This window comes from Dipodomys merriami, unplaced genomic scaffold (assembly GCF_024711535.1).
Source record: "Dipodomys merriami isolate MVZ:Mamm:240054 unplaced genomic scaffold, mDipMer1.0.p SCAF_33, whole genome shotgun sequence".
Taxonomy (NCBI): Eukaryota; Metazoa; Chordata; class Mammalia; order Rodentia; family Heteromyidae; genus Dipodomys; species Dipodomys merriami.
Window position 1 is genome coordinate 864,728 of NW_027204826.1, and position 19,226 is coordinate 883,953.

At 53.2% G+C, this 19,226-nt stretch overlaps 1 protein-coding gene across 1 annotated transcript; it reads right to left on the minus strand.

The window, feature by feature from the left end:
* Positions 1–11,153: 11,153 nt before the first annotated feature.
* Positions 11,154–18,666, minus strand: Tmed3 (transmembrane p24 trafficking protein 3). The gene is made up of 3 exons (XM_070042773.1): positions 18,424–18,666; positions 15,346–15,594; positions 11,154–12,120 (listed from the first exon to the last, which is right to left on the minus strand). The coding sequence occupies exons 1-3, from the start codon at positions 18,598–18,600 to the stop codon at positions 11,884–11,886; spliced, it is 663 nt and encodes a 220-aa protein (XP_069898874.1). The 5' UTR covers positions 18,601–18,666; the 3' UTR covers positions 11,154–11,883.
* Positions 18,667–19,226: the final 560 nt, after the last annotated feature.

Here is a 19,226-nt window from a genome sequence, read left to right on the forward strand (position 1 = left end):
GCCTTCATGGTCCCTCGTGAGGACATTTCTATGGATGAAAGGGAAGAGTGCCTGTAATGGTTCATCTGCACACCGTGGAAACAAACCACAGATATCATTGGACAGAAAGCGAAGAACAATTCCAAGCTTGTTTGCAGCTATGAAAAGAAAAACGAGCCGGGCATGGTGGCCATGCTTGTCATCCCAGCTACTCAGGAGGCTAAGATCTGAGCATGATGGTTCAAAATCACCCCAGGCAGGAAAGTCTGTGAGACTCCTATCTCCAATGAACTGCCAAAAAACCAGAAGTGGGTTGTGGCTTGAGTGGCAGAGTGCCAGGCTGGAGTGAAAGAGCTCAGTGACAGCACCCAGGCTCTGAGTTCAATCCCCAGTACCAGCACAAAACCAAAATAGAATAGTTGAGTGCCGGTGGCTCACGCCTGTCATCCTAGCTACTCAGGAGGCTGAGATCTGAGCACTGCATTTCAAAGCCAGCCTAGGGAAGGAAAATCGGTGAGACTCTTATCTACAGTGAACCAGCAAACAGCTGGAAGTAAAGCTGTGACTTAAGTGGTATAACACTAGCCTTGAGCTCAAAGAGGCTCAGGGAGAGCACTCAAGCCCTGAATTCCAACACCAGGATCAACCAATAAATAAATAAATAAAGTCTCAAAGGAATGACAGATTTTGGAACAATGAAGAGCAGTAGGGAGGGAAATCATAGAAACTAGACAAACATAAGATTGTACAATACATGTGGGCTGGGAAGGTGGCTCAGTGGTAGAGTGCTTGCCTTGCATGCATGAGGCCCTGGGTTCAATTCCTCAGCACCACATAAACAAAAAGAAAAAAGCCGGAAGTGGCACTGTGGCTCAAGTGGTAGAGTGCTAGCCTTGAGCTGAAGAGCTGAGGGACAGTGCCCAGGCCCAGAGTTCAGGCCCCATGACCAGACCCCCCAAAAAAAAGATTGTACATGTGTGTGTGTGTGTGTGTGTGTGTGTGTGTGTGTGTGTGTGTGTGTGTGTGTGTGTGTGTGCCCAGTCCTGGGTCTTGAACTCAGAGCCTGGGCACTATCCCTGAGCTTCTTTTGCTCAAGGTTAGTGTTCTACCACTTCTAGCTGTTGAATGGTTCATTGGAGAGAAGAGTCTTACAGGGAATTTTCTGCCTGGGCTGGCTTTGAACCATGTGAGCCACTGGCACCTGGCTCCTATTTGATCTTGACATCCTGGGATGTGCATTATCTTTTCTCTGTTTCTATGTGGCATGTGACAGGAAGGGTACAGGTCCTGACAAAGCCTGACACTGGTGGCTCCCGCCTGTCATCCCAGCTACTCAGGAGGCTGAGATCTGAGGATCACAGTTTGAAGCCAGCCCAGGAAGGAAAGTCTGTGAGATTCTTATCTCCAACTAACCACCAAAAACTGGAAGTGGTGCTGTGGCTCAAGTGGTAGAGCACTAGCCTTGAGCTGAAGAGCCCAGGTCCTGAGCCTCAACCAGCATAAAAGACAAAGACGAAGACTAAGACGAGACGGAGGAGGAAGAGGAGGAAGAGGAGGAGGAGGAAGAGGAGGAGGAGGAAGAGGAGGAGGAGGAGGAGGAGGAGGAGGAGGAGGAAGAGAAGGAGGAGGAAGAAGACGAAGAAGAGGAAGAAGAAGAGGAGGAGGAGGAAGAAGAGGAGGACGAAGAAGAAGAGGAGGAGGAGGAAGAGGAAGAAGAGGAGGAGGAGGAAGAGGAAGAAGAAGAGGAAGAAGAAGAAGAAGGAGGAGGAGGAGGAGGAGGAGGAGGAGGAGGAGGAGGAGGAGGAGGAGGAGGAGAAGGAGAAGGAGAAGGAGAAGGAGAAGGAGAAGGAGAAGAGGAGGAGGAGGAGAAAAAAAAGAAAAAAATTAAAAGGTTCTTGACATAGCCTGGACTCCCTTTGCCATAGGAAATCGTTCCTGGGAATTTTTTTTCTTTTTTTCTTGGACTCTTTGCTTCCTAGCAGGTTGCTTTTTGGGTTTTCTGTTTTTGTTTTTTTTGTTTGGTTGATTGGTTTTTGTTTTTGGTTTTGGTGCCAGTTCTGGGTTTTGAACTCAGGGCCTGGGTGCTGTCCCTGAGCTCTTTCCCTCAAAGCGAGCGCTCCACCATTTGAACTACAGCGCCACTTCCAGTCTTCTGGTGGCTCATTGGAGGTAAGAGTCTCATGGACTTTCCTGCCCAAGCTGGATTTGAACCACAATCCTCAGATCTCAGCCTCCTGAGTAGCTGGGATGACAGATGTGAGCCACTGGTGCCTTGGCTCTGGCAGCATTTTTGTATGGACTATGAACCTAGACTTGAGAGAGCAGATGTGTAGAAGATGTAAAGTTCTTGAAGAATTGCCGTGGGCCGTGGGGCCTGGGGAGAGTTCTGATCAGCTTCTTGCCTTTCTTTTGTTCTACCTCGACAAACTCACCATGAGCCAGTGAGGACACACTCCCAGCATTCTCCACTCACACTCCACCTGCTAGCTAGAAAAAATACAACAAAATGATGATGTACCCGCAATAATCTGTCGAACCCTTATCTATGCAATAAATGTGTGTGTGTATTTGTATGTATGCATGTTTATTTGTATCCCCAAATGGGATCATCCTATGGGCAGTATTTTATAACCTTCTGATTTCTCAGGAAAGTGTTTCCCCTATACAGTTGGTATAATTTTTATTTTAATGTGCTAAAACAGAGTTTTTCCTGCCGCAGTAAAATAATTTTGTTGCACTTTGGGGACTATTTTGGTTATTTTTCCTCCCATTAAGATTTCCAACCAGCTGTTATCGGTCTGTAAGAAAATATATTTTTTTGTATAGATTTTTAACCAGTCTCTCCTCATGGTGTTTTCATCAGTTCTAATAGATTTTTTTTACATTCATTTCTTTGGGCTCACCACAAATACAGATGATTTCATGTCCTTGAAAATTGGTTCATCTGTTTTATTTGCCTTTGGAGTCCTACATGCACAAAGAAAAGCTGGTTTCTAAAAGGAACATGGCTCATTAGAAAAATCTCTCCAGCTCTGATATACATGAAACAAATTCCCATTTCCCTCAGCCTGCCTCCTTCAGTTTGGGGCCCCAGGCCACTGGCTCAGCCTTCCCTCCGTCCAGCCCAAGCCCCGAGTGGCCTCTCCAGAGGACACCTGGACAGGTCCACCTTTGACTCATGCTGAGATCCCTGTCAAATATCAGGCTCTGAGCTCATCTCTCATGACCCCATGGTCATTTTTCAGAGGCTGAGCTGTGCCATACCCGCCTGTAGACCATCCCACAGCTGTCAATGCAATTTCAGATGCTGCACAGCTGCCCATACCAAGGCAGCATAGAGGCTTCTCTTTGTCCTCTGGCCACACCACCGTTACCCCTTCTGTTAGTTAAGCCTTGAGTAACTTTGTCTTCATTGGGTGTCTTGTTCCTACATCTTACGAACAATGCTATATGCAACACAATGGGATTTTACTTTGGAATCCAACCTTGTGTCTTCTAGAACATGCTATTTAGCTCATTTCCTTTGTCTACATGTTAAATACTCACGGGGTTATTTGATGTTGTTGTTTTGTCGGTCCTGGTGCTTGAACTCACAGCCTGAGCCCTCTCCCTGAGCTTTGCTTCTCATGGCTAGCACTCTACCACTTGGGCCACAGTACCACTTCCAGTTTTCTGGTGGTTCATTGGAGATAAGAGTCTCTCGGCTTCTCCTGCCTGGGCTGGCTTTGAATCACAGTCATCAGATCTCAGCTTCCTGAGTAGCTAGGTTGATAGGTATGAGCCACCACACCCAGATTCATGGGTTATTCTTGTTATTATTGGCGATGTCATCCCAGCAGGTGGACAGCTAGCAGGTGGACATATTGAGAAATGGGTGGATGGATGGACAAAATCATCTGCAAGTTACAGCATATCTGGCATGGATGGAGAATTATTGTCATTTATTGGGGGGATGAGATCCATACATTTAGAAGTCTCCTGAGGAATGTGTAGTCAACACTTGGGGATGGTCTGATACACCAGGGGATCTGGGGTGCTTTGCCGCATAAGAAACAATCTCCATGGTTAGACATGTGCAAGCGTACATGTGTTCATCTATTCACTTATTTATTATTTGAGCTTTTCTGCTCAAGGCTGCTGCTCTACCACTTCAGCCACAGCACCACTTCCAGCCTTTTGGTGGTTCATTGGAAATCAAAGTCTCAGGGATTTGGCTTCCTAATCTGGCTTCCTCCTCAGATCTCAGCCTCCTGAGTAGCTGGGATGACAGGCGTGAGCCACGGGCCCCACCACAACAGTTTTCAACTCTACATTCTGTGACACCAATCAGCCTGGGTTGCAGCATCCTGAGTCCCTGGCAGACAAACCTGCTCTGGCTCAGGACTGGAGCCGGGTCTGGGACAGACCAGACACAGCCCAGCCGGGCACAGCGGAGCTGCACGGTGCTGCTCTGCTGCCCTCTGCTGGTCATCACTCACAGCGCTGCAGGTCCAGGAGAAAGATGGAGTTGCCGTGGTTACAGAAAAAGCTGCTACTCACAGCATTCATTCAGTGCTCTGCACAGGGCTCACAGCACTCATTCGGTACTCTGCACAGGGCTCACAGCACTCATTCAGTACTCTGCACAGCGTACTAGGAGCAGTGGGAGAGGTTTGCCTTGGGAGGTTTCAATCTTCCCAGAAGAAGAACTGTGCTGCATCTGTGGCAAGGCCAGGTGCAGCAGGGAGCTGCGGCAGAGCGAACTCTACTCTCCATGCATCCCAGCATCACCATCATGACCACCACGATCACCATCACCACCACCACCATCACCACACCACCTCCACCATCACCACACCACCTCCATCACCACCTCCACCACCATCACCACCATCTCCATCACCACCTCCACCACCATCACCACCATCTCCATCACCACCTCCACCACCATCACCACCATCTCCATCACCACCTCCACCACCATTACTACCACCATCACCATCACCACCTCCATCACCACCTCCACCACCATCACCACCACCTCCATCACCACCTCCACCACCATCACTACCACCATCACCATCACCACCTCCATCACCACCTCCACCACCATCACCACCACCGTCATCATCACCACCTCCATCACCACACCACCTCCAGCACCACCACAATCACCCCTCCACCTCCACCATCACCATCACCATCACCACCTCCACCATCACCACCATTACCATCACCACCTCCACCATCACCACACCACCTCCATCACCACCTCCACCATCACCATCACTACCACCATCAACACCTCCACCACCATCACTACCACCATCACCATCACCACCACCATCACCCTCCACCTCCATCACCACCTCCACCTCCATCACTACCATCATCACCATCACCACCACCACCATCACCACCTCCACCATCACCACACCACCTCCATCACCACCTCTACCACCATCACCATCACCATTACCACCTCCATCACCACCTCCACCTCCATCACTACCTCCATTACCACCTCCACCATCACCACCACCACCTCCATCACTACCTCCACCACCACCACTACCACCATCACCATCACCACCTCCGTCACCACCTCTACCACTACCACTACCACCATCACCATCACCACCTCCATCACCACCTCCACCTCCATCACCACCTCCATCACCTCCACCATCACCACCTCCACCTCCATCATTACCACCATCACCACCACCACCACCACCATCGCTACTACCATCACCATCACCACCACCATCACCCCTCCACCTCCATCACCACCTCCATCACCACCTCTACCACCACCATTACCACCATCACCATCACCACCTCCATCACCACCTCTACCACCACCACTATCACCATCACCATCACCACCTCCATCACCACCTCCACCTCCATCACCACCTCCACCACCACCACCATCGCTACCACCATCACCCCTCCACCTCCATCACATCCACCATCACCCCCTCCACCTCCATCATCACCACCATCACCCCCTCCATCACCACCACCACCACCATCGCTACCACATACCATCACCACCACCACCACCACCACCATCGCTACTACCATCACCATCACCACCTCCATCACCCCTCCACTTCCATCACTACCACCACCACCATCACTGCCCTCACCGCCATCACCACCTTCATCACCATCCCTGCCTCCATCATCACCATCACCGCCTCCATCACCATCATTGCCATAACCCTTGCCAGCATTTTCACCCTAACAAATGGAGCAGGTTAGCTATAGAACCTAATGTTTATGCAGGTTTGGTGGGTTGGGGGGGGGGGGGTGTCACGGGGTGGGTCTTCAACTCTGGGCCTTGGCCCTGTCCCTGAACTTTTCAATTCAAGGCAAGTGCTCTACCACTTGAGCCACAGTCCTACTTCCAATTTTCTGGTGGTTCGTTGGAGATAAGAGTCTCACAGCCTTTCCTGCCTGGGCTGGCTTTGAACCGCGATCCTCAGATCTCAGCCTCCTGAGTAGCTAGGATGACAGGCACATGAGCCACTGTCGCCCAGCTTTACGAAGTTCTCTTGCTAACAACTTCCACAAATATTTTCTGAGTAAGCCCTTACAACAGCCTCAAGAGGCACGGCAAGCATGAGCTCCAGACTTTTATTTACTTTGCTTTTGAGATCTTTTTCATATGGAAATAGACACATACATATATGCTGCCTGGAACTGGCAAGTGCTAATTTTTGTCATATATACTTCATAATTCTAAAAGAAAAAGAAAAAGGAACACTTGATGATATAATAAAGATTTTTTAAAAAGAACTTAGGGCCTGGGCACTGTCCCTTAGCTTTTTCCCTCAAGGCTAGCACTCTACCACTTGAGCCACACCTCCACTTATAGCTTTTGCTAGTTAATTGGAGTTGCGTCTTAGGGACATTCCTTTCCTGGCTGGCTTTGAACTGCAATGCTCAGCTCTCAGCCTCCTGAGTAGTTAGGATGACAGGCGAGAGCCACCGGCCCCGCCCTCCCTCCTTCTCCGAAGTTTCAGTGTTGAGTGTGCGGGCTCAGTGACCAGGAATATATTGGATAGGGGCAGCTGTACCCACACTCTCCTGTGTTCTAGGAAAAGGTAAAAAAGAGGCTAGCAAATTGGGAACTATTCAGGGTCTCGCTGAATGCTTAGGCAATTTCTCTCCCAATTTCACCAGTGTGAAAGCAGAAGCGAAAGGAAGCTTACTCTCTCCTGTGGTCAAACAGTAGACTTGAGAATAAAACCTGTCATTTCACTGGGTTAGACTTCGCTCAATCAACACTGTTACAGTAGCATTTCTAGAAATTTCTCAGCCAGTGACTCACACCTGTCATCCTAACTACTCAGGAGGCTGAGATCTGAGGATTACAGTTCAAAGCCGGCCAGGGCAGGAAAGTCCAAGACTCCAAAATTAACCACTAAAAAGCCTGCAGTGAAGGTATGGCTCAAGCAGTAGAGTGCCAATCTTGAGGGGGAAAAAAAAGCACAGGGAACAATGCCTGGGCCCTGAGTTCAAGCCCCAGTACCAACAGCAAAACAAAAAACAAAAACAAAAACAAAAAAAAACCCCAAGATCATGAATACTAGATCAGATTGATTTCATTCAGAACCTCATTCATTTCAGTTCAACCCAGCTGTGATGCAGGACAAAAGATTTTAAATTGCAATCAGGTTCCTGGATGGAAGGAGGTCACGGCAAGGCTCATGTAGCCCAATAATGAGTGAGAATGAAGAAGCAGGTTTTGACTTATCTAGAAAGTCGTTCGTCTTGCTCAAGCACTCTGGCTAAGTCTTGTACAAGACACACATTTCTGGTTCTAAGAAAATGCTGAACCATTTCTGTGTAAAACTGGATACCAGGCAGGTACCAGTAGCTCACATCTGTAATTCCAGGTATGCAGGAGGCTGAGATCTGAGGATGACAGATCAAAGTCAGCCTGGGCAGGACTATCTGTGAGACTCTTTATCTCCAATGAACCACCAAAAAGCTGAAAGTGGAGGTGTGGCTCAAGGGCTAGAGAATCAGCCTTGAGCAAAACCGCTAAGAGAAAGCACTCAGGCCCTGAGTTCAAGCCTCAGTACCTGCACCAAAAACAGGAAGAAAAAAAGAACTGAGGGTAATGATGTTAGGATTTTCCATACAAGAAAAAACAATGGTTTTTCAATGTCTTAGAAGCACATGCTCCCTTCTCCCAGATCCAAGCTGACAAGTGTGGGCCAGGCCAGGCAGGGGCAGGTGCATCTGAGGACTCTGGGAGGAAAATTGTGCAGGATTCTCTCCTTGGACACCTGAGGGGGCCTTAGCATTGTCACTGTGTGAATGGGCTGTGGCTCCACATCCTCCACAAGCAGCAGCAGCAGCATCTGCCTCTCTGTCTCTCTGACTCAGTCTCCGCTCTCTCTCCTTCATGACTTCCCACATAGCAGCAATCAGCAAAGTACTTGGCCTTCCATTCTGTGTCACTAAACTCCATGAGGATTAACTCACTTTGCAACTGGCTGACATTTTTCTGGAAGGTCTTTCTTTCCCTCTTTGTTTCCACGTGACCGTGTTTAGGTGAAATCTGGCTGAGAGGCTTTTGTCAGTGCGGTGACAAAATGAAGACGGATTTTGGAAACCAGCGCTTCTTCATACCGCCACCCCTCAGCAGTGCCAGTTTGCCATTGGATTGATCCATTGATTTGAGTCACAGGGCCCCGGGGCTTAGAACTTGAGGTTGAACTTGATCTTGAAGGGGTAAAGGCCAGAGACCCATCCATGTCTCCCAGAGATTGGAAGGAAAGGGGAAGGAGACAGTCCTGGAATAAAGAAGCCCACTTTCATTCTCATTGCTTTTATTTTGTTTTAGGCAGGTCCTAGAGCTTGGACTCAGGGCCTGGGCACTGTCTCTGGGCTTTTTGGCTCAAGGCTGGCGCTCTACCACTTGAGCCATAGCTCCACTTCTGGCTTTTTGCTGGTTCCTTGGAGATAAAGAGTCTCGTGGATTTTTTTCTACTCTGGCTGGCTTTCAACTGTGAGCCTCAAGATCTCAATCCACTGAGTAGCTAGGATGACAGGCGTGAGCCACCGTGCCCAGCTGGTTCTCTAGCTGAACAAAAAGCACTTCGTTCAACATTCACTTTAAATTCTTAGAAAAAGAAGCTTTGGAATAGAATCTTGTCTTAGTTTTTAAGCCAGGAGGAGGGGGAAGAGGAGGGGGAAGGGGGAGGAGGAGGAGGAGGAGGGGGAAGGGGAGGAGGGGGAGGAGGAGGAGGAGGAGGAGGGGAAGGAGGGGGAGGAGGAGGAACAGGGGGATGGGGAGGAGGAGGAGGGAGAGGAGGAGAGGGGAGGAGAAGCAGGGGGAGGAGGAGGAGCAGGGGGAGGAGGAGGAGCAGGGGGAGGAGGAGGAGCAGGGGGAGGAGGAGGAGCAGGGGGAGGAGGGGGAGGGGGAGGAGGGGGAGCAGGGGGAGGAGGGGGAGGGGGAGGAGGGGGAGGGGGAGGAGGAGGAGGAGGAGGAGGAGGAGGAGGAGGAGGAGGAGGAGGAGGAGGAGGAGGAGGAGTCATCTGCACATACACCGGGCAGGGCCTTCGATCTACCTTGTGCTGCCCACAGCCTAGCCTGCGGCCGCCACATCACCCATGCTTCCAGGCAATGCATGAGAGAGGCAAACACAGAATGTCACTTTTTTGGGGGGGGACGAGAAGGGGGAAGGCTAGTCCCGGGGCTTGAACTCTGGGCCTGGGCGCTGTCCCTCAGCTCTTCAGCTCAAGGCTAGCACTCTACCACTTGAGCCATAGCACCACTTCCAGCTTTTTTTTTTTTTTTTTTTTTTTAATGACTCATTGAAGTCTCATGGACTTTCCTGCCTGGGCTGGCTTTGAACTGTGATTCTCAGATCTCAGCCTCCTGAGTAGCTAGGATGACAGGTGTGCACCACCAGCGCCTGGCTAAAGAATGTCATTTTTTTTTTTTCAATTGTCCGTGCTTTCCAGTGCTGGGAGGGGAGGGGAAGGTGCACACCCATTTCCTGTCCCATCTACACCTGTTTGATTCTCAGAGCTGTGGATAAGTGGTTTTCTCCCATCTCCTCCTCCTTCCCCCTCTGCCATTACTGGGGTTTTGAATTTAGAGCCTGGGCACTGTCCCTGAGTTGTTGGGGGGTTTTGTTTGGGTTTTTGTTTTGCTCAAGCCTGTGACTCTACCACTAGAGCCACAACTCTATTTCTGGACTTTTTGTGATAGTTCACTGGAGATAGGAGTCTCACATTGTCTGCCTGGGCTGGCTTTGAACCACAATTCTCCTATCTCAGCCTTCTGAGTGACTAGGATGACAGATGTGAGCAACCAACACCACACTGTCCTTTTCCATTCTGTTTTGTGACGAGACATTCCTGAAACACACTTAGCACAGGGCCCTGAGACCTGAGGGGGCCAAGGGAGGCCGCAGCAGTGCTAGCCCTCAGGAGGGGTTGCCGCCCTGGCCATGCCCTCACCGTGGGTCTGGGCCTCCCTGGCCTTCCTGAGCCTCTGAGCATGCACCACCTGCAGTGCTGTGCCAGCCATGGCACCCTGGCATCTTCATCGACCACACACAGAGTGACTTGCTGACAATGGAAATTGACTTCTGGTCATGCTAGGAAGTCAGAGGTGAACTGGGGGTCTGGTGAACTGGGGGTCTGATCTGGGCTTGCGTACCGGGCTACAGAGTGCCTTCTTGCCATGTTCTCCCGGGAGAGGGGCCAGGGCTGCTCCAGGGTCTGTGTGGGGTTTTTTAGCTTTGGAATTGTTTTAAATTATCTTTCAGGGTTTCAATTCAGCATGAGTTGAGGAGCACAGAGCATCTCACTCTACCGTCGGCTCTTCCCCAAGTCACAGGGCTCCATCTTCACACATGCACATAGAATACGACCATCGCTCTGCCCCTCCTCTCTTCTGCCTCCCTCCCAATCATTCACACTGCTCATTCACCAGTAGATGACAGTGTGTTACACGCACACGGCCGTGTATGTCCTCGCAATTTAGATCTGACCTCAACATGAAAGAAACATGTGCCTTTGTCTCTCAGCCTGACATATATCACATTAACTTTTTTCCAGATCCATCCATTTACCAGCAAATGGCGTTATTTTTCCAGATGGATGATCAGGTACATGTGTACATATGAAACAATATATATAAAAACCAAGGTAGACATTGCTGAGTATCCACACTTAGTTTTTATTAGCCACCAATACAAGGAGACACATCTAAGCCAGGAAGGCCAGACCCTGGTCCCTGCGTGGCTCACTGGGCTGCTCCTGGGGAGGGCCTGGTTTCCATAGCAACCAAGTCCAGTGGGAGGAGCTCCATGCTTCCCTACCTGCCCCAATGCTCCACATCCTGGAGCAGAGGAGGAATCATGTGGCCCTGGGACCCCAAGGATCTGTTCTTCCTACCACCCAGGCCACTGGCCACTGGCCTCCCCATGGCTACTCCTCTGCCGACTGTTAATATTTGTGTGTGTGTATGTGTGTGTGTGTACACACACGCACGTGTGCATGCCATGTGCACACCTATACTGGGGCTTGAACGCAGGGCCTTTTTTTAAATCAAGGCAGGGGCTATACCACTTGAGCCACACCTCCACTTCTAGCTTTTTGCTGGGTAATTGGGAGATAAGAGTCTCATGGACTTTTCTGCAGAGCCTGGCTTTGAATGGTGATCCTCAGATCTCAGCTGAGTGGCTGGGATTACAGGTGTGAGTTCCAGCCCCAGCTTACGGCTGTCTTTGTGGTCGATGTTGCAGACATAATGTAATCAGATGCCTGAAGGCGAGTGGGGTGCAGGGGCCAGACGTGTGTGTGGACTGCCAGTGCTCTTCTGGGTCACACACCAGCCCTGGCGGTGGGAGGACGCAGGGCACGGGGGCTCTGGCACAGAGCCGCCAGCTACGAGTGGACTGCCTTGTGGATGGGTCGTTTTTCTGTGAAGAAACTTTTGAGCAGCAGGACCTGACTGAAGCTGACCACAAACAGGGCAATGGTCTCGCCAACTGACCAGTAAGAGACGCGGCTGTTCAGGTCCTCAGCCCGGGCCCGGTCCTGGGCCTCCCGCAGGCGGTAATGGGTCTGGGAGTCGATAACCGTCTTCAGGGCCTCGTGAATGGTGACACACGCTGACTCCATCTGTACGGGGGACAGGCGCAGTCACAGTGCTCAGAGACAGGCAGGGCAGAGCCCAGCAAGCCACCCACGTGCTGGTCCCATCCTGCAGGTGCTACCTGGGACACCCTAACTAATGCAGCACCTGCTCTGATTTAATCCTTGAGGTAACCATGCAAAAGGAAGGGCAAAACACTGGCTTAACCACACAGGAAGGAGGACACAGATTCCGAAATGGACTCAAAGCCTGGGGCCTGTCATCCTAGCTACTCAAGAAGCTGAGATCTAAAGATGGAGGTTTGAAATCAGCCCAGGCAAGGAAGTCTGTGAGACTCTTACCTCCAATGAACCACCAGAAAACTAGAAGCAGAGCTGTGGCTAAAAGTAGAACACTAGCATTGAGCAAGGGTTCAGGGACAGCACCCAGGCCCCGAGTTCAAGCCCCATCACACACACACACACATACACACAGACACACACAGACACAGACACACAGACACACAGACACACACAGACACACAGACACACACAGACACACAGACACACACAGACACACACACACACACACAGACACACACACACACACACACACACACACACACACACACACACACACACACACACACACACACACACACACACACACACACACACACACACACACACACACACACACACACACACACACACACGGACAAGTAATCGCAAGAACCAATTTTCCTGACATCAGAAAACTGATCTCCAAGGGGACCTTCACATGCCAGCTTGTGGTGCCCAGTACCAGGAGAGACCACTCCACACAGACCTCTGGGGCCAGGCACCATGGTGGCAGTTACAGGTTTGTTCCTCCTTTCCCTTGGTGACGCTTCCAGAGTGGACCTGACAGCCACGTCCACTGTTTAGGTGGACTGGGTGAAGTAGCCTGGTAGGGAACAAAGAACCTAACTACACTAACCCGCATCCAAACTGACCCAGCCGCACTGCTAAAACTGCCCTGTATCCCTTCCCAGGTGTAGCCAGGACTCAGGGAGTGTGCCAAGTCAACTCAGCTCTGTCCCTACAGCAATCAGGAGACCTGTGGCAGCTCACAGATACTAAAGGTAGGAATGAGGGACTCAGAAACCTTTTAAAATTAGGTTATGGGGATTCCAAAGCATGCTTTGGGGTTTTTCTATAGCTCAAACAGCCACTAGCTCATTCTCCAAACTCACTCTTTCCTGCCTTCTTTCCTTTCCTCCCTCTTTCTCCCTTATTTTTTAATGCTGGTACTGGGGCTTGAACTCAGAGCCAGGGCACTGTCCTTAGCTTTTTTGCTCAAGGCTGGTACTCTGCCACTTGAGCAACAGCTCCACTTCTGGCTTTTGGGTGGTTATTGGAGGTGAGAGTTGCATGAACTTTCCTGCCCCTGGCTAGCTTTGAACTGTGCATGATCCTCAGATCTCAGCCTCCTAAGAAGCTAGGATTGCAGGTGTGATCCACCAGTGCCTGGAGCCTGGCTCAAGAATGCCTTTATGGAAGATGGGCAGAAACAAAGATGTTCAGAAAGGCAGGAGAAGGAAACCTAAGCTCTTCCTCCCCACAAGAGAACCAAACTCCAACGTGCAGGCAGGATTTGGGAAACAGCACTACTGACCTAGTTCCTTGGGCTTTTTCCCTACCGATCCCCACACTAGTTCAAGGAAGTCCTTGCGGTCAGGCTTACAAAATATTATCGCACGGAGGCACTGTTTCATCAGCCCAACAGAACTCTCCAGAGTTACAAAAGATCTTACATACAAACCCCACCCTCCGCTCAACCTGCTAAGGGCAATCAGCCAGGGCCCTGCAGTGCAGACTCCCAGAGTGGCCTTCTGCCACCAGGGCCTCTACCAGGCACAGTGTGTTCATACAACGCAAACAGGGAAGTGAATTGCTGATTTAAGTTTGTGTGTGTATATGTATCAGTACTGAGGCTTGAACTTGGAGTCTTTTTTTGATGCCAGTCCTGGGGCTTGAACTCAAGGCCTAAGTACCACCCCTGAGCTTTTTCACTCCAGGCTGGAACTCTAGCATTGGAGCTACAGCTGCACTTCCAATTTTTGGGGGGTGGTTCATTGGAGATAAAGTTTCACAGACTTTCCTGCCCAGGTTGGCTTCGATCCTCAGATCTCAGCCTCCTGGGATGACAGGCATGAGCCACTGGCACATGGCTCCATTAATTTTAATGGACACGAATAGACAAGTGTAGCTGGTGTGTAAGTTATCCACAATGCAGCCGCATCCTGACTGCTCAGGAGGACGGAGGGTGGGATGGCTGTCAGGATCTCCTGACACCCCAAACCACAGAGCACGTGGCCACCTTGGAGGGCAGCCAGGAGGGAACCTGCCCCCCACCCTGACACTCAAGACGCTGCCACTCTGGTTTGGAACAAGTGCAGGCAGAGATGGTTGCGCCTGTCTTTCAAGTTTCTCTGGGAGGAGAACCGGGTCCTATGACAAACACTGCTGCATGTGGAAGGAAGTATGAGCTTGAGAGGTGGGAGGGCAGCCTGGAACAGGAGTCCAATCTTGTGCGACTGGGAACATAGCTCAAGTGGCAGAGCTCTTGCCTTGCAAACACAAGGCCCCAAGGTCAAATCCTAGTATTGCCAAAACTGAAATGAACGAACTATGAAAAAGGTGACTGTCCTGCGAAATATGTCCACCCAGGACTGGCCCTGCCAGCCCTCAGTTCACCCAGATCTGCCACGTGACAACAGCTCACTAAGGGACTGTGAGCAGAACTGACATGTGACGATGGCCCAGCAGTGTTAAGAAGTAGATGGGCCTTTCTCACACTTGTGTATTTGTACCAGTACTGGGACTTGAACTCAGGACCTCATGCTCTTGCTTGGCTTTTCCACTCAAAGCTGGTTCTCTACTACTTGAGCTATAGCTTCACTTCCACCTTTTTTGCTGGTTAACTAGAGATAAGAGTCTCATGGATTTGTCCACTTGAGCTGGCTTTGAATGGCAATCCTCAGATCTCAGCCTCCAAAATTGCTGAGATGACAAAAGTGAGCCACTGGTACTGGGCTAATAACTTTCAAAGAGATGCTGTGACAAGGAAAGTAGAGGCTGGAATGCGGGATACTGCAGGGGGCAGAGTGAAGAAGAAAAAGGAAGATGGAAGTAGATGGTGACCCTGCTCATTTGCTGATACAGAGGCAAGAAAAAAACTGGGGGGGGGGGAGTTACACACTGAAGTAGCCAGGGAGGCTCTCCACTCACCTGGGTGAGCGCGGTGACCTTGCTCCCCATGTCTGGGAGAATGGGGGGCTCATCCCCCACCTGAAAGTCGAAGTAGACGGTCTTGTGGGAGAAGGTGGAAAACTCATTACTGAAGCAAAACTGATAAACGCCCTTGATCTCGGTCCGGTACGTGAAGCTGTCGTACTGTTTCTTGGTCTCCCGGTAGAGAATGTTCCCTGCAGGGTCCTCCACGTAGCAATCCACATCGTAGTGGCCTCCAGTGATGACCTATCGGGGAACACACAGAATGTCCTGTCACCACAAGCAACGACATGCGCAACACGCTCAGCCCACAACACGCTCAGCAGACGCCGTGGCCTGACCCCCTAATACTCCTGCCCTGCAAGCTTCCACAACCTCCCAGGGCAGGGATACTGTCCACTTCGCTGGGCCTGAGTAGAGTCCAGGCCACAGCCACCCTGTGTGAAAGTGCCAGGGCTGAGATTTGAGTCTCTATGGGCTTGACTCCAGTTTTCATACACAGGAGTACGGCAACCCCAACCTGCCCCATTTTTTTTTTTTTTTTTTGTTGGTCGTGGGGCTTGAACTCTGGGCCTGGGCGCTGTCCCTCAGCTCTTCAGCTCAAGGCGAGTGCTCTACCACTTGAGCTACAGCGCCACTTCCGGTTTTCTGGTGGTTTATTGGAGATAGGAGTCTCACGGTCTCTCCTGCCCGGGCTGGCTTTGAACCGCGATCCTCAGATCTCAGCCTCCTGAGTAGCTAGGATTACAGGCGTGAGCCACCAGCGCCCGGCCCAACCTGCCCCATTTTATAGCAGAGGAAACTGAGGTACCAGCGTTAAGAAAGTTGCCTAAAACAGTAAGGCCGACTTCACCTGAGGGTTGTTAGCTCCATTTTGCAAATAACTGGTTGCTCCGGGCTTGCTGAATGGGTCTAGTGACATTTAGTAAGGATGTCAATCACTAGACACAAAAATGGCAGCCTTCAGTAAAATTAGCAATGACTGGATACAAAAATAGTAGCAGTAAAGTCAGCAGTGATTATATTCAAAAAGAGGCACATATATATTGAGGTACTAGGAAGTAGCACTGTGGCTCAAGTGGTAGAGCACTTGCCTTGAGCTGAAGAGCTGAGGGTCAGCACCCAGACCCAGAGTTCAAGCACCATGACCGACCAAAACAAAACAAAACAAACAAAAAAAAGGGATTGATCAGGAATCATTCAGCCCCAACTCTAACAAGGAAAGTTAGATGACAGAGGGTAAAAATCACACCTGTAGTCAATGGCTGTGACCATGAACAAGTACCAGTGGCTCACACTGGCAATCCTACCTACTCAAAAGAGGCTGAGAGGTGAGGATCTCGGTTTAAAAACAGCCCCAACAGGAAAGTCCATGAGACTCTCATCTCCAATTAACCAATACAAAAACAGAAGTGGAGTTGGGGTTCGAGTGGTAAAGTCATCCTTGAACAGAGAAGCTAAGGGACAGCATCCAAGTCCTGAGTGAAAAGCCTCAGTATGTGTGTACCAGAGAGAGAGAGAGACAGACAGACAGACAGACAGACAGACAGACAGACAGACAGAGACAGAGACAGAGAGAAAGAGAGTGTGTGTTAATGCAGTTAACTGCTTCCAAACTTTGTGGAAAGCAGCAGGCATCTTGCTTGCTGCTGGGATGTTTAAAGCCACAGTGGACAGCCCTGGCACAGGATGGTGGCAGTAACCACTGCCTCTCAGGCCCTCCAACCACATAATTATCACTGTTTCCTTACTGTGTTCCAGTTACCTGTGTTAATGCAGACACATGCACAATCTTCATGCTGTCCACACATGTCACAAACCTGTATCTCTATTTCCCACGAAGCTGTTTCTGGGCACAAGCCTCCTTCTGCACCTCTCATGATGGAGGGGCCCATTCAGACAAGGTGTGTTCCAATGGCCCTCCAACCCCAGATCTGCCTGGGACCCACCCCAGACCTGAGTGCTGCTCCCAGCAACTGTGAGCCATGGGCACTGACCACGGAGAGGTTAGACGGGAGTCCAGGACTGGCTTTAGTGCACCATATGGCAAAAATCAAGTCTCACGGAAGCAGAGCTGTGTGGCTTGAGTGGAAGCTAACCTGAAGCACAAAACCTCAGGGACAGCGCCCACCCTGAGTTCAAGCTGCAGGACCACCAAAAACCAAAAGTGTCTTCAGCACACCACCTGGGGGGACGGGTGGCCGGGTCTCAACAGACTGCACCGCCATCGAGAGCGCCTTTGCCACCCCAAATCCCACTCAAAACGTGGGGTTTGTAAAAGGAGGGGAGGGGGGAACCGCCGCAGTGGGAGCCCCTGCGGGGCGGACAGGCCGGGCCCTGGGTCCTGGGGGGGGGGGCGGCCCTGAGGCGCTGCCGGGGGGGGGGGGGGGGAGGGGGGAAGGGCAGGGGGGCGGAGGGGAGCCCGGGGGGGGGGGGGAGGGCAGGGGGAGGAGGGGAGCCCCGGGGGAGAGGGCAGGGGGGAGGAGGGGAGCCCCGGGGGGGGGGGGAAGGGCAGGGGGGAGGAGGGGAGCCCCGGGGGGGGAGGGCAGGGGGGAGGAGGGGAGCCCCGGGGGGGGAGGGCAGGGGGGAGGAGGGGAGCCCCGGGGGGGGAGGGCAGGGGGGAGGAGGGGAGCCCCGGGGGGGGGGAGGGCAGGGGGGAGGAGGGGAGCCCCGGGGGGGGAGGGCAGGGGGGAGGAGGGGAGCCCCGGGGGGGAGGGCAGGGGGGAGGAGGGGAGCCCCGGGGGGGAGGGCAGGGGGAGGAGGGGAGCCGGGGGGAGGGCAGGGGGGCGGAGGGGAGCCCGGGGGGGAGGGCAGGGGGGAGGAGGGGAGCCCCGGGGGGGGAGGGCAGGGGGGAGGAGGGGAGCCCCGGGGGGGAGGGCAGGGGGGAGGAGGGGAGCCCCGGGGGGAGGGCAGGGGGAGGAGGGGAGCCGGGGGGAGGGCAGGGGGGCGGAGGGGAGCCCCGGGAGGGCCGGGCCGGGGAGGGGAGCCCCGGGGGGGGAGGGCAGGGGGGAGGAGGGGAGCCCCGGGGGCGCCGGGCCGGGCCGGGGAGGGGTCCCCCCGGAGCCCCGGTCGCACCTGGTAGTCCAGGGAGAGCTTCACGCCCTGGTCCACCTCCTCGTGGAAGCACTGCTTGGCGTTGTCGGGGAGCTCGAAGGTGAGCTCGGCGCCCCACGCCTGCCGGGCGCACAGCAGGAGCGCCAGCAGCAGCAGCGCGGCGGAGCGCGGGGCGGCGCGGCCTGGGAGGCGCCCCATGCCGTCGGCCGGGCCCGGAGCGCTGCGGGGACCACAGACGGACGTGGCGGCGCGGGCCCGGCTCGCCGCTTCCGGGAGGCCGGGCGCGCCCAGTGCGCAGGCGCGCGCAGGGATGGGGGGGGGGAGGAGATGAGGGGGGGGGGAACGGGCCGGCGCCTTTCCGCCCACTGCGCAGGCGCCGTCCGCTCCTCCCCGCCCGCGGACTGAGCCCTCCCCGCGTCAGGCCCGGACCCCGCGTCAGGCCCGGACCCCGCGTCAGGCCCGGACCCCGCGTCAGGCCCGGACCCCGCTGGTCCTCTTGTGTGTGCGAGGCCCGGCCCGCTGCCGTCGCCCGCGGCCTGGCGTGGGGGACGCCGGGCTTCGAGGAGGAACGGGAGGCGGCGGGGGACGCGGGGACCGCGGCCAGCACTCTGCCGCACGCCGGGCCTTTCGAGCCCGGGTCACCTGGGACCGGGTGACCTGGAGGGAGGGCGGGAGGGGGGGAGGGAGCGAGGGAGGGGGGGAGGGCAGGCGGGAGGGGGAAACAGGGGGGGAGGCGGGAGGGGGAGGGGGGAGGGAACGAGGGAGGGGGAGGGCGGGCGGGAGGGGGAGGGCAGGCGGGGGGGAGGCGGGAGGGGGAGGGGGGA

Coding starts and splice junctions, on each gene's coding strand:
- Tmed3 (XM_070042773.1), bottom strand. CDS start 18,600: ATGGGGCGCCTCCCAGGCCGCGCCGCCCCGCGCTCCGCCGCGCTGCTG. Junction 15,595..18,423: donor AGCTCTCCCTGGACTACCAG/GTGCGACCGGGG, acceptor GTTCCCCGATAG/GTCATCACTGGAGGCCACTA. Junction 12,121..15,345: donor AGGTCACCGCGCTCACCCAG/GTGAGTGGAGAG, acceptor TCCCCCGTACAG/ATGGAGTCAGCGTGTGTCAC.